This window comes from Thermobia domestica, chromosome 7 (genome assembly GCF_964235325.1).
Source record: "Thermobia domestica chromosome 7, izTheDome1.hap1.1, whole genome shotgun sequence".
Taxonomy (NCBI): domain Eukaryota; kingdom Metazoa; phylum Arthropoda; class Insecta; order Zygentoma; family Lepismatidae; genus Thermobia; species Thermobia domestica.
Window position 1 is genome coordinate 24139707 of NC_137460.1, and position 14245 is coordinate 24153951.

At 36.7% G+C, this 14245-nt stretch overlaps 2 protein-coding genes across 3 annotated transcripts in view; one reads left to right on the forward strand and one right to left on the reverse strand.

Annotated features, from left to right (window-relative positions):
• LOC145689122 (spectrin alpha chain-like) overlaps positions 1-6407 on the forward strand; it is a 38063-nt gene extending 31656 nt beyond the window's left edge. The window contains exons 4-5 of the mRNA XM_081763252.1: positions 672-838; positions 6015-6407. Of these exons, the coding sequence (XP_081619378.1) occupies positions 672-838; positions 6015-6143 (296 nt within the window). The 3' untranslated portion in view covers positions 6144-6407. The remainder of the gene's footprint in view (positions 1-671; positions 839-6014) is intronic.
• The window catches only part of LOC145689918 (tRNA N(3)-cytidine methyltransferase METTL6), a 249456-nt gene that overhangs the window by 37292 nt on the left and 197919 nt on the right, over positions 1-14245 (reverse strand). The gene's annotated exons all lie outside the window — the stretch shown is intronic.

The window sequence follows — 14245 nt, forward strand, 5'->3', positions numbered from 1 at the left end:
CTGAAAAACTTTGGACTTGTTATGTCAAGTGATAAAATACTGTAAAATAATTTATTAGACATACATGGGAAAATTCCATGCTTCTTTCTTTAAAAGTCCTTCACAAATAACGACTAGGTAGTGTATATATTATTTGAACACTAAACAAGCCGCGGTGGCTTAGTGATAGCGTGTTTATCTCGGGTGTATGGGGTCCCTGGTTCGATTCCAGCTCGCACCAAGTGAACTTTGTGGTGGGCAAACACCGTGTGCGTGGGTTTTCTCGGACTTCTCCCGTTTCTCGTCGGCATCCCACTTTCTTCATTCCACCATTTCATTCATTTCTCATCATCACCATCTCTTTTACCCTAGCCGGCATAACCTAACCGTAGGACGTAAAACTCAGATTTCATTTCATTTCATTTTTTAAACACTACGCGTGGCTTAATTTTAGTTTTTGAATGTCATTGGATGTTAGATTTGAGACAACTTCGTTAAAATTAAGACTTTAGTACCTATTTATTTTCTGTCTATTATTCATATTTTTTACTGCTCAATAATCCTATCTTATGTTCATAAGTTTGAATCCTAGTCGCAGTATGTGATGGGTAAATAGTACATGTGGAGAAGGTTATCTTGGAAACAAAGTAGTTATGTGTTTGTTCAATATTTTCCTATTTCTTTCTTTCCAGATGTAGTTGATCCGAACCGAGATGGCTACGTGTCTCTACAGGAGTATATGGCATTTATGATTAGCAAAGAAACAGAAAATGTCCAGAGTTCGGAGGAAATAGAGAATGCGTTCAGAGCTATTACAGCAGGAGACAGACCATACGTAACAAAGGAGGAGCTGTACGCCGTAAGTAAATTCTTTTACTCTGTTGCATTACATAATTTGTTTGTTTACAAGGTGAAATAAAATGTGTCCGCTTGTCAAAGATTTGACCGTTCAAGTGGCATGTTTCACGTGTTAATAACTCCAGCAAAACTGGGGGCCGTGGTGGCTCAGTGGTAGAGCATTCACCTCTGGGTCATGGGGTTCTTGGTTCGATCCCAGCCAGCGCCAAGTGAACTTTCTGGTGGACAAACACCGTGAGCGTGGGTTTTCTTCGAGTTGTCCCTTTCCTCCCACTTTCTTCATTTTACCATTTCATTAATTTCTCATCATCATCGTGTCCTTTAGCCTATCCGGCATAACGGTGGGACGTAAAACTTAAAGATTTCATTTCATTTTTTCCAGCAAAACTGGGGATAAGATGAACTAATAACCTACTTTGCGTATTGGAAACTATGATAGTGCAGTGGTAGAGTGCTCACCTCTAGTGCGAAATATCCTTGGTTTGATCCCAGCCGTGTGAGCTTAATGGTGGACCATCGTATCCGTGGGTTTTCTCGAGATTTTCCCAAACTATCATTTCATCAGTTATATCGTAATAATTCATTTTCCTTAACCATCCATTACGTTTCGACTAAAAATTATAAACGGTGGACGTTAAATTAGAAGTAATTGAAAACGGTGATTGTTAAAAATAAAAGAAATCATTTCTTCTTAACCGTTGTAGAGTAGAAATTTGTCATTTTGTAGCTAAGAATTTTTAATACTATTTATGTTTTACAAGATTTTTTTTCTTTATCGTTATAGCATCTAAAATGTAGGCTGAAGTTAAAACTAGGTTAAATTTTCTCCGTTGCATCGGAAATTATCAATAGTTATAGGATGTATGCACAGGGTAATTGTGGAATTCTACTTTGAATGTCTATGTAGAAATTTTGAGGTTACATCCAAAAGAAAGTATAAAACCGAAGTAGAGTGTGACTGAATCTCTCTGATACAGGACAAGATGATGGGCGTGCCTTTGTTTAACACTTTAAGCGCCATGTGCATATATTTTATGCACACTTGGTCTGTTCCTGGGGGCCATTGCATATATCTTATGCACACATTGGTTTTCTCCTGGAGGCCAAGGCATATATTTAATTTTTTCCTGTTTCGAGTCAGTTTTATTTCTTCATTGTTTCTTCAAAAATATTAATTTTGTTGTTGTTCTATACATTTGACTATAGTTTATGATGATTTTTTGGGAAAATACGAGTGTGGATAAATTATATACACATGGCCCCTGGGATAAAATTGCGAAGTACATTTTCATGTTATTGAAATTTACGATAAACTTATTTCAAAAGTTTTGCTAAATAACTGCTTGAAATTACAAAGTGTTTGCAGATAACATTTCGAAAAGTATATTTTTTTTCTAAATGTTCATTCTTATTTTTTATAAACGAAGAGATAACAAAGATTTTCTGTTAAGAAAATATAAGAACAAGTCACAGTTTATCCCAGATTTAGCAGGAAATATCACCATTCCTTTCAATTTTTCAGTTTCAATGTGTTTTTCAGAAAAGCAATCTTGACTAGTCGCTTTGCCTTCTGAACATCCGCGACACACAGTTAAAACTTGCTTAGTGCTTCGCTGCATCTGCTCTTCCATAGCGCTGAGACAGCTTGGTGTATAGCATTCTGTAGAATAACGTCTTTCCTTACCTGATGTTTGGAGAATGTGTTTTCTTCGAGTAGGTTGCCCATCGGAACAACGGCGCCGACTTTCCAAAATTTATGTGGATGTATATCAATGCCAAGACGTGTTATGTGTTTTCAGGGAAGTCTCTATATCTGATTTGATTTATTTTTAGTTAAATCTTATAGCCCTTATCTCATAAAGAACTATTCTGTCATAAAGTAAAATATACCGCTACTATAAATGTAATTTGGGGCTCGCCCTAGCTCTGTGGTAAAAAGGCTGACATAAATGCAATAGAAACGGGTTCAAACCCGGGTCCAAACTAAAAATCTTATGGGTCCAGCGCACCCACAAGATTATTTATGTGGGTGTCTGAGCCCCGGAGCACCCACGTAGTCGGCGCGCATGCATCTGAATGAACTGTGTCTTCACTCCATTCTGGGTTGTTGTTCCATAAGAAACCATCTGGTCGGATACATCAATATAAGTAGATTGTATTTTTGTTGTGCTTGTATGTAACTTCTGTCATGGTTGGCACGTATTTGGTGGAAACAAATAAAACATCACGCTTATCCCTCCACTTCCCAACGATCACATTGCTAGTGCTTTGCAGAGGGGTCATTTCACATTTTGGAGTTTCGCTGAAACTTCAGGTTTTGGATTACCTATCCGTTTCTTCCTAAGGTTATTATCAAATGTGTTTGATTGTCATTGAGTTCGTTAGTCAAAACAACACTTTTGTAAAAAATGTCTGTGAACAACGTTCTACCGGTATTCAATAATGGACTCATTTCCATTACTATCTTAGTTAGCATGGCTTGCTTTGATGATTTGGCCTCCTTTCCTCCGTAGAGCTTTACGTACCAAGTGGATCCACCCTTGACGCAAAGCTTGAATAATTTCAGCCCGTATTTGTCTCTTACCTCGCATGTACTGCTTGAAACTAAGTCTTCCTCGAAACGGTCCATTGTCTCATCAGTACATACATTTTGTTCGGGTATGTACACAGTCTTGAATTTTTCATTCAGCATGGCAACAAGAGGGTTGATCTTATGCATTCAGTTAGATTTGTTTTTCACTGATTCGTTATCAGAGAAATGAAACATACTAAGAAGTAGTTCAAACCGGTTTCGAGGCATACACTTACTAATACTGTTTTCATATAGTGGACTTTTGGATAAATATTTCCTAATATTTATTATTACATCCAACCCCATTCACAAAATCAAACCTAAAAACTGGAGTATTACACTCTAATCTGTATCATACCACATGGACAATCTTGCATGATCAGTTGACGTTTCGTTTTCAATGTGAGAAGTAATACGTTGATCTGCGTATCTGTCGTTTCAGTTACAATTAAGTCCAATACTGAGTCATCAACAAATAGCCCATAGTACTATAGCACGTCTTTTGTACCTTGCAAAATATCAATAACCTCGCCCGTCACACCATCATCAAAATCACATTCGAACTCGTGCAAGTTTCTAAATACTGAATACCACACAATTTCTTTTCTGCAACTAGTCCCAGATTCGGTCTCCTCTGGGTCTATTTCGGAATCACTCAATTGATGGCCACTAAATATCGATTTACCATTCTCTGACTTATGTCTTATTTTCAGGCATGTCTTAAGGGTATCTTCATATTCATCACCCAAGAAGAATCATACATAGTTTCGGGTGGAGAAAGAGGAGGATTATCTGAATTAGTGATGTTAGTAAATAAATCTTCGCTCAAGTCACTCATATCACTTTCCATTCCTTCTAAAATAACTCTTACTGCATCTTCGTTTGCCATATTGAGGTGAAAAAGAATTACTACATGGGGCAGGTGTTTCTCACAACAGTGTAATATTAACTGAAATGCACTACAATTCAGCTTCTAAAGACAATGGACTTTGATTGCCTGCAGTGGTACCAACTTTTAAATAATTATTGGTCTATTGCTATATGCTGTTCCCAGGGGCCAGTACTAAATATTTGTACATTTGTTTCAACGATAATTGTATAGAAAATCTCTACACAAGCCTATAATCAGTACACTGAATCATGCAGAAAATATATGCACATGGCCCACAGGTAAAAACTTTTTGTGCATACAATTTATGCACACGGCCAAATAAGGGAAAACAGGAAATTCGTAGTTGGTCCCAAGAGGAAAATTCTGATTTTGACCCTTGGCGCTCAAAGTGTTAATCATCGGGATTCGTAAGCCGTACAGGGAGTCCATAATGTCCTGCAGAACCTTTTGTGTGTATTTAGAGTAAGATTCGGATTTTTCTTTTTTGTGCTTGTTAAGGGTCATCGCCAAACCTCCAGTTGTGCACCGTTCGTGTCCAAATGGTGTTGCAGTTTTTTTTTTTCTTAAATCTACAATTGCGTGCTGAGATGCTCGATCTGGCCATATTCAGAATTACTTCACTTCCTTTTCCCTTCAGATCGTCCAGATTAGCTAGTTTCTGTGCATACACCTGTCTCAACTGCCAATAATTATAGGGTGTTAAGTCTGGTGATTGTGCAGGTTAGGTGTTGATTCGCTTCGGCTAATCCATCTCTCTCGAAATTATTTGTTATAGAACTTCCGAAACGAAAATGCAAAATATGTCGGCGCCCCACCTTGTATGTAGACCTCATTAATGATGCCTAACATCTCAAATTCTGAATGTCTCATAGTGAATGTCTGTAGCATGTTGAGAGAACCGTCACTGTTTACCGTGTCCTCGAAGAAAAATGAACCAGTGATATGGTCTATTAAAACCTCGCACCACACATTGAATTTCGAGTATCCCTCGCATGTACTTCAAACTGGTGTGCATTCCCCCTTTTCCGAAATTGAGCAGTTGTACCTGTTCACTTTCCCCGAAACATAAAGTGTAACCTAACATTTCCCCGCACCTGAGAACAGAATCCGAGATAGAAGGTCCCATCTCTTAATAAAATGGGTAGACATCAATTCACAAAGTTCCATTCTCAATCACAGTCTTCGTCTATCAGATAGTATAGATATATTATCTTGTAAGGGCGGGCCTTCAATTTCTTACGTACGATCTTGTGTAACGTTGACCTCGGCATCCCCAGTTCCAAGCATCTTCGTTTAAGTTATTTGATTGTACTCCGCCCCACTCCCTCCTGCATTCCCTGAATCAGGTGGTCACTCGTTCCTGACTTGCCAATGCGTGGTAGATCTAACACACTTCCTGTAGTCTTGAACTTTTTACATCTCTTCATATTTGTCTCTGTTGAGAATGGTTTCCCATGGCTTTTCTTGAAACTTTGCAAAGTACAGCACATACTCTGCTTTTCTTGTGTTGGGCGCCATCTTGAGTCACGTGATCACCAGTGTAAGCATCATTGAGTAGAATGACTAAAATAAAACTTTTAAAACTTTCCTCTTTCTCACCTAAAATTTTTGTATTCATGAACGTAACATTTACAATTCAGCTAATGTGGTGAAATCAAGCATGATATATAAGTTTCATAGGAATAATACTTACAATTACAATTTCTTTTGCAGAATCTCACGAAAGAGATGGCAGACTATTGTGTCGCAAGAATGAAGCCTTACGTGGATCCGAAGACGGAACGCCCAATACCAGGAGCATTGGATTATATCGAATTCACTCATACATTGTTTCAAAATTAGTATGTGGAATCAATTGTAATCATATAGTAAGAATATCCAACATTAAAATATAAAACTTAATTTAATGTAAAATAAAGAAATTGTTGATGTATAGTTGTCTTTTAAATTTACTTTAATTAATGAATGTTTAAAAGACAGCTGTATAATCACTTTGGAGATTGTAAAAATACTCTCACCGAAATCTTAAAATCAGATTAGAAACTGTTTTGTATCAGTTAAATACAGTAAAACTTGTTATATTGGGCACCTCGTGTCTAGTTTGGCTCTATATCTGTCAAACATAGTAGTAATCTTCTCTCATTACTCTGAGACATTTCGTGTGGAAACATGGAGGCTTATACTTGTTGTACTGTATTTGTGAGGCAAAGCGCAATCGTTGATGTGAACAATTTCCGACACGTAAGATAATATACATACAGTAGAGAAACATACATGGATTATCTTATTCTACTCTTACTTCCCGTCCATAGATACAGTTAGAATTTGGAATTTTCAGAAGAACAAGCATATATATTAATATGTGTGTATCACATTTAAATGTAGCAGTCCAACCCCAGCAGTGAGATGTGATGATTTTGAATACTAAAAGCACAGCAATATATTAGCTTTATGAAATATTTAACCTGTTATTAAATCAGTTAATGCTTACAAACAAAAGTCCATTCATTGGCTTGTTTTGGTGGTATTATTTTGTGTAGTTGATGATATGGTTCGGGTTATTTTTATTAGTTTACTGGGTGCACAAAGTGTATCTTTCTAAGGCAACAGTCAGGGTTTACAGGTCATATTAAGCTTATAACAGCTACTTGCAAATACTCGGTGAAAGTATATTTACTGCTTCCCAGAAGTTGTAGAGGCCTTATTGTGAAGAATTGCTTTTAAAGAATCAGCTCTTTCTGTTTGTCGATGTTTTAACTTATAACTTTCCAAAGAATTTTTTTATTATTATTATTGCCGCCTTGTCTTTTTGCTTTGTAGTTCTTTTTTAATGGTATATTTAATTAGGAAACGAAATAGGCAGCTTTCTTGGTTGTCTTTTTAATTTTAAAAAGCGGTAGCTTACAAATGATTCATCGCAATTGTAAACAATCAATAAAAAATTGCTTTCAATAAAATATACATTGTACTGTTGTTTATTTTTAAATATCCATTTTCCTAATTTCCTTTTTTTATCTATTTCAAAATAACTTTAATTTTCGTCCTTTTGATTGTTCATTTAAAAAAATCACGAAGTATTTATACCGGGTATATTTTATAATAATACAGGATGTTTCAAAATGAATATCGGGCTTTTAAGACTTTGTAGTATTTATTACAATTATAAATAATGCATCAAATGAAACAGCAACGCACGCATGCGCTTGCACGTTTTCCTCTATCTGCCATTAGAAAGCGCTAGTAGCAAAGATGGCGACTAGTGAGCAGGAAGCTTTTTGTGGTTTACATTTTGCAAAGACTAAATCTGTAGTTACAGTGCAATCGCCTGTATAGAATTTTAAGGAGAAACTTACAACTACGTCCTTATCTTTTGCTGTTGCTGCAAGCTCTAAAGCTTACAGACTACGGTTTACGTGTCAACTTTGCAAATGAAATGTTGCTGCATGACGATGAAGATTTTCTGGATCGTGTCGTCTTCAGTGATGAATCGAAATTTCACCTAAGTGGCGATGTGAACGCTCATACTGTTCCCATCTGGGGGTCAGCAAATCCTCATGAGATGGTACAGTTAGTTCCAACGAGATCCGTAAATTGAATGTGTTTTGTGCCATATCGTGGCGGAAGGTTTATGGGCCTTTCCCGCCTTTCGACTCAATGTGTGCCATGTGACGAATGGTGCTCATATTGAACACTTGTAGCAAAAACTAGTTACTCTTTCATTTGATATATTATTTATAATTGTACGTTAAATATAATAAATACTACAAAGCCTTAAAATTCCGATATTCATTTTGAAACACCCTGTATAATAATAACAATCCGACATTTTATAATTCTAATGAATGAGAACCTAGCGCTTGGCCGACCGAAGAAGAGAAATTGTGTTAAAAACAATACAGTGAAGTATGTTGTCACAGTGGATACGATACAAGATGAAAAACAGTGATCCAAAAAAACCGACCTCAGCTAATTGGGGAAATAAGATGTAGAAGAAGTAGTAAACATAAATTTGTATTAAACTTTCTTACATATTGGAATACAAAATATCACAACGTAACAATTGAAATTATACCACAACGATTATACAGTAATTCCCTAAATTAATGCAACTTTGATGGCAAACAGTGTCAATAATTGTCTTCGGATCGCCAGTTAAAGTAAAATAAAGCATGGATAGAACACCAGAAGTTTATTTTATTACAGGTACATGATACGTGGAATATACCTAGGTATATATGCAAATCTTGTTTAAGCAGTTGAGGTATTGATAAGATTATAATTTCTTACCGCCTTTAAAGGAGTGATTTGTGGCTAGTTTTTCAATATAACTATGTAGTTATATCATAAATACCGTCAGTGAAAAGTGCTGGTAGATGGCGGGCAACAGATTTCCGAGAACATCACGAGGCCAAGAGATGACCACATTAATCATTATTAGGTACTACTGTTGAAAAAAAAAAAAGTTTTAATTAAGCTGTTGGAGTGGAGTAACATCATCATGAGAACCAATGTTGCTGGAAAAGCGCTACGTGAAATAGCAAATTCACCTTTGCAGATTTTCAAAATGATTAAGAAGTTAAATATAAAATGTTCGGATTCCGTTTAATAAACAGGTTCGCCGAGATTGGAACTGCGACTAATTACACTTTGTCAACAGCAGCTTGAATTAGCAGAAATCTTGACAGGGAACATTCAGTAAAGGCTTTTCTGAGCTAAATACTTCGCTTCAGCGTTCTTGGATAATCTGCATAGGAGGATTGATTTCAATGGTAAAATTATATATATATATCGTGCAAATATCGACAGAGGGACGTTGGTTGGCAAAATCTGTGATAACATAAGGTTCTACAGTGTTGCAACTCATCATAAAGTTGCATTTTTTTCGAATGGAACTATATCAGATCATTACATATTTCCAATCTATATGGAGGCTGCGGTGGCTCAGTGGTTCTGGTGCATGGGGTCCTTGGTTCGATCTCAGCTCGCATTCCAGCTGAGATATCACATTGCTGTAAACGAAATTGTAATCTTCATATCTATTGAAAAACCATCTATGCAATTGAATGAAGTACTCATCTAAGCAGTTTTTCGAAATATAGGCTTTTGGAAAAGAAAAAAAAATCAAGTTTTCAGTTCAATACAACTTTGTTCCTATTCATTGAAAATCTATCATATTATGATCATAGTATTAGATACTAAAATACTTTGAATGTAGCGTCCTTAGTTTGCAGCACTAGATAAAAAATGCGATACTGTAAGTTTCTGTTTAACATGAAGATTTGAAATGTGTAATAACCTGACGTAGTGCAATTTTTTTAAAAAAAGTACCATGTTGGGTTGGCAACACTGTTAACCTCATGGTATCACACAAGTATGCCAAACAATGTTCCCCTACTGATATTTGCACGGTACAAAATTATTTTTCCATTAGTTTAAAAGTTACAAGGACGTATCAAAATACACATTCCACCCTGTATATAATTGGAAATATTACTACAGAGATAAGGAGACTTCAAGGATGTCGAGGAGCTTTCGTCATGATGAAGGTGAAAAATATTTAAATCCCATACTTCCTACTTCAGAATTCGCAAATGATGAGAGCTTCCCCGTGACTACATGGTCAGCGTACGCGTCTTTGGCGCAAGACATACTGTTCGATTCTCAGTGGGAGCTCATGTTGTTGGGATCTCGTATAGCATCGCTGCTAAAATGTTAAAAAAATGCAAAAGCCTGACATTGTAAATAAAACTGAATTCTTTAAAGTGCAATTTAAACCAACCTAAATTTTTTGTTGTTAAATCTCGGGGCTTGAAATGAAAACATGAGGCCCCATTTAAAATACAATTTATTATGCTGAATCGCACAAAAATGAGAATAAAATCTTTGAAAATTGACTTGTACAGTGGGTTGCGTGTCACCAGGAGACTTGCACGCACAATGATAAATTACTTTTTTACTCATACATGCCAGATGGCAGAGTTTTACTGGAACTCCTCCCAAAAGTGGAGAAGATATATCATAGGAAAAGAAAAGGTACTTACAAAGCAAGCGTCCCAAACTCCATGGCGGATACTGAAGATTCGACTCAATGCGTATACTTTGTCACCGCCCTACAGCTCATTTTTGCGATTTAAAAGAAATATTGAAAAAGGATAGGTTTATTTTGAACTTTATTAACCAACCCTCGTATAAATCCAAATGTTCTAGAAACTCTTTGTCATCGCTTTGGTATGTCTTTTCATCTGTGTTAGTAGACTTCCGTTAGATTTCGTAACCTTATATGGACATACGTTGCAGAGACAGTGATTTCCTTTGTGAACGCTCTCAGTCCCGAAAGGAACGGGAAAGTTGCAAAAACACTTTACTTCTTGACGGTGCTCAACGCTGATTTGATTATTTAAAATGTCCGCACTTCTTCAGCCAAAGAGTGTGAACTTGGTAGTGTACGTCATCATCGGGGCGCTCTAGCACCAAGAACTTATACACAATAGCTGACTGGACAAAGGGGTCAGTTGCTCGGCACCTAATCGACGACACAATCGTCGACGTTCGTTCCAACGCGCTTCTGAGAGCAGCAGTTAGGCTGCCTATACTCACTTTTACTAATGGTCAATGACGTGCACGTAAACGTTCTATAATAAAACTCAAAGTGACAAAGTTTTTTATTTATATGTGGAAGTGATAGTTTGTTGTTCTTCACATCATATTTTTTTTTTATATAAGTGTACTCGTCTAATAATACGGCGACAACTTGGAATTCTCATCGAGGAAGTAGCAGTTAACATTTCAACGTTGGACTTCAACAACTACGCATATATTGGAATACAGGACAGAGGGGATGCAACGTCAACAGGCTAGCTGAAGAAACACGTGAGTTATCTATTATACTAAGCCACCACATTATCTGCTATTCGAGCCACCACATCGTTGCGTTACTGATATTGAGTTGTTAACAGTAGATGCATTTGAAACATATATGCTTGTAATATTTGTGCTTATATAGTAACATTATACTCGTTTTACCAAAAGGTTATTTTGTCATTTGTTGTAATATCATATGTGTAACTTAACCAATATTTTATTTACGTTGCTTATGCTTTCATCCGCCATGTTCCCAGTCATCGTGAGTTGAAACCGTAAGCATGGGCAAGTGATCGTATACGTCATGGTGTAACTGGGAATCACAATTAAGAAAAGGAGATATGAGAGAAATAAAAGTTGTTCCGAACCACGACGTAAATAACGATTACACCCGAAATGGCTAAACCGTGACAAGACACACTTCAATCTTCGGATAGAACTGCATTTAATTATTTCAGAGTTCATTTATTAAAATACGAAAATAGTAAACATTTGAATTACGTAGTTGCAAGCAGGCAACTGGGTATAGAATCATGCGCAGATTGTTTTAACTCGTGAAAAGAAAAGAGCAAGAGGAAAGAAAATAAAAGGTAGTGTTTGAAAACAGAAAGTAAATTCAATTACCACAGAAATATTAGCAGCATAATTTGTTTCGTGCGAGATTAAAACGTTTTGGCTATTCGCGAACTTTTCTTCCGCTAACTTTTCACAGTACGAAAGCACAGAACAGCTGATCCTAGCCGAACACACATACACATACACACTAATAGTAGTATGCACCTTCATTTTTTTTATTATTTATCACGATAAATGAGTAATAATTCGTTTGTTTATGTTAACTGTCTATTGAAACACTTTTACAAAATGAAATTTTGAAGCAAAATAAAAATTTTGTGTAACTGACATGACGTAATAGTCTGAGAAAGGTGTTTGTTTACATTGTTATTTACTTCAAGTGTTTGTTGCTGCATGTTTTGTATTGTGATTTGGTTTGTTTTAAGTTAAGTAAATATGGAAGCGAATATTTTAGAACAATTCCAGGCAATGTTAACAGAACAATTAGAGAAACAATCTGAGAAATTAGAGCATAAAATTGATAGTACTAACGAGCGAATAAAGGAATTGGCAAACGAGTGCACGAACAATAAGTTAGAGTTAGAAAGTAAGTTTGATTGCAAATTCGATCAGCTAAGTACCGACATTATAACTACCAATAATTCCATTACAGAGGTTCGCGTTACATTAGCTAATCTAACCAAACGCGTCGAGACAGATAACGCGGAACATAAGAAAAGCATTGATGAGTTACGAGAAGCTGTTCGAACGGTACAGGTTGAGTGTAGGCAAGCCACCGAAAAACAACAATGCGAAATTAATGTTATTAAAGAGGAAGTGCAAGGGGTAAAAGATCAAGTGGATGAAATTGAAAAATGTCAAGTACTTATGAATGGGAAATGTGAGGTTATTGGTTTCCGTGTAAACAAACATGAAAGTACCATACATGAATTAAACGGGTATGTTAAAGAACTCGCGAAAAAAACAAGTGAGATAGGTGAAGAAGTGCATGCGCACCGACAAATTTTAAAATTAAATAGTGAGCGATCCGATGGAATCGAACAGACCTTAGAAAGTTTTAGAGAACATCATAAGGCCACTGTTGAAATGATAATTGAGCATTTTGAAAAACAACCCGCTGTCATTGTAAAATCTGAACATGATCGCGACTTCACGCATGAAATGCATAGGTTAGAAAAAGTAAACCGTGAATTGTTGGCGCGACAAGAGTACATTGAAAACAAACTACAACAACTATACTAACGCACGGGGGTCTCCACGTAAGGGAAGTCAATCTAATCATGAGTACCACGATTCAGACTATCAAAGTGAGGGATTCGAATCCGATGGATCGGATAGTAGTGTGAAACGAGTATACTCACGTAGAATTTCTAAGCCTAAACGCGTTATTCAAGTCAGGGATTTACAGTATTTACCAAAATATACCGGACTTCCGGACGGTACAACTGCGCGCTCATATATCCAGGATTTGAAAGAAAAGGCCCGAGTTGTAGGGATATACGAAGATGATTTAGTTAATCTCATCCCCTGTCTCGTTGAACAAGTCGCTAAAGAATGGGTCACCAATTACCCTCGAGAATTTGAAACTTTTAGTCAGTTCGAAAGAGCATTAATCGACACATTTGATTCAGACACCATTGTTGCTAGCCAAATTGCTTCGTGCAGAAGCAAAAGATTTGATCCCAAGACCCACGACAATGTTCGCAGCTTTGCTACCAAACAGTACCAACAATTGAGAGATTTGAACCCGGAAAGCTCACCTGCGAAGATCATTGCAAGTATTATTGATACTTTACCGCGCAGATATCGCGAAGAACTGACGTTACATCCGTGTACTTCTTTTCAACAGTTCTTAGCAAGCATTGCCAGAATTGAATCATTACGACTTACTGAAAACGGTAATATGAAGAGAAATTATAATACGTATAATAGTAATAATTATAAAGATAATCGTACATTTCACGTGCAACAAGCTCGAACGACAAATAATCCATCTAATGCTCAACAAAGGAATAACAGGCGAAACAATCAGGGGGACGGTACTCGACAAAACTCGCGCGATACGAACAATCAGAATACTGAAAATGTACAAATGAACAATGAACAGAATCGAACCCAAGTACCCCGTAGCGAAAGGGACAATAATTGGCGTAGTAATAATAATCGAAGACCGGGACAACGTCGCGGGAATAATAGAGGACGGGGAAATTATAGACACAATTGGAGGGCCCAAAATAATAATAGATCCAACCAGAATCGAACCCAAGACCAGTCACGCGAAGAATCGGAAAACTAAGTGAAGACGGGTTTCAAGGGGGGACATCCGTCGATATAACCACTAACCAAATCCCCAATAATGTATTCCGTGTTCGAAATTTCACATTCGAATCTGATTCAGATTTAGATCAGGATGCTAGAAGTGACACTGAAGACGATAAGTTTGAAGAAAAGATAGTCAAAGCGTATGGTAGGCAATATTCTGTTTACATTAATACATGTGTAAATGG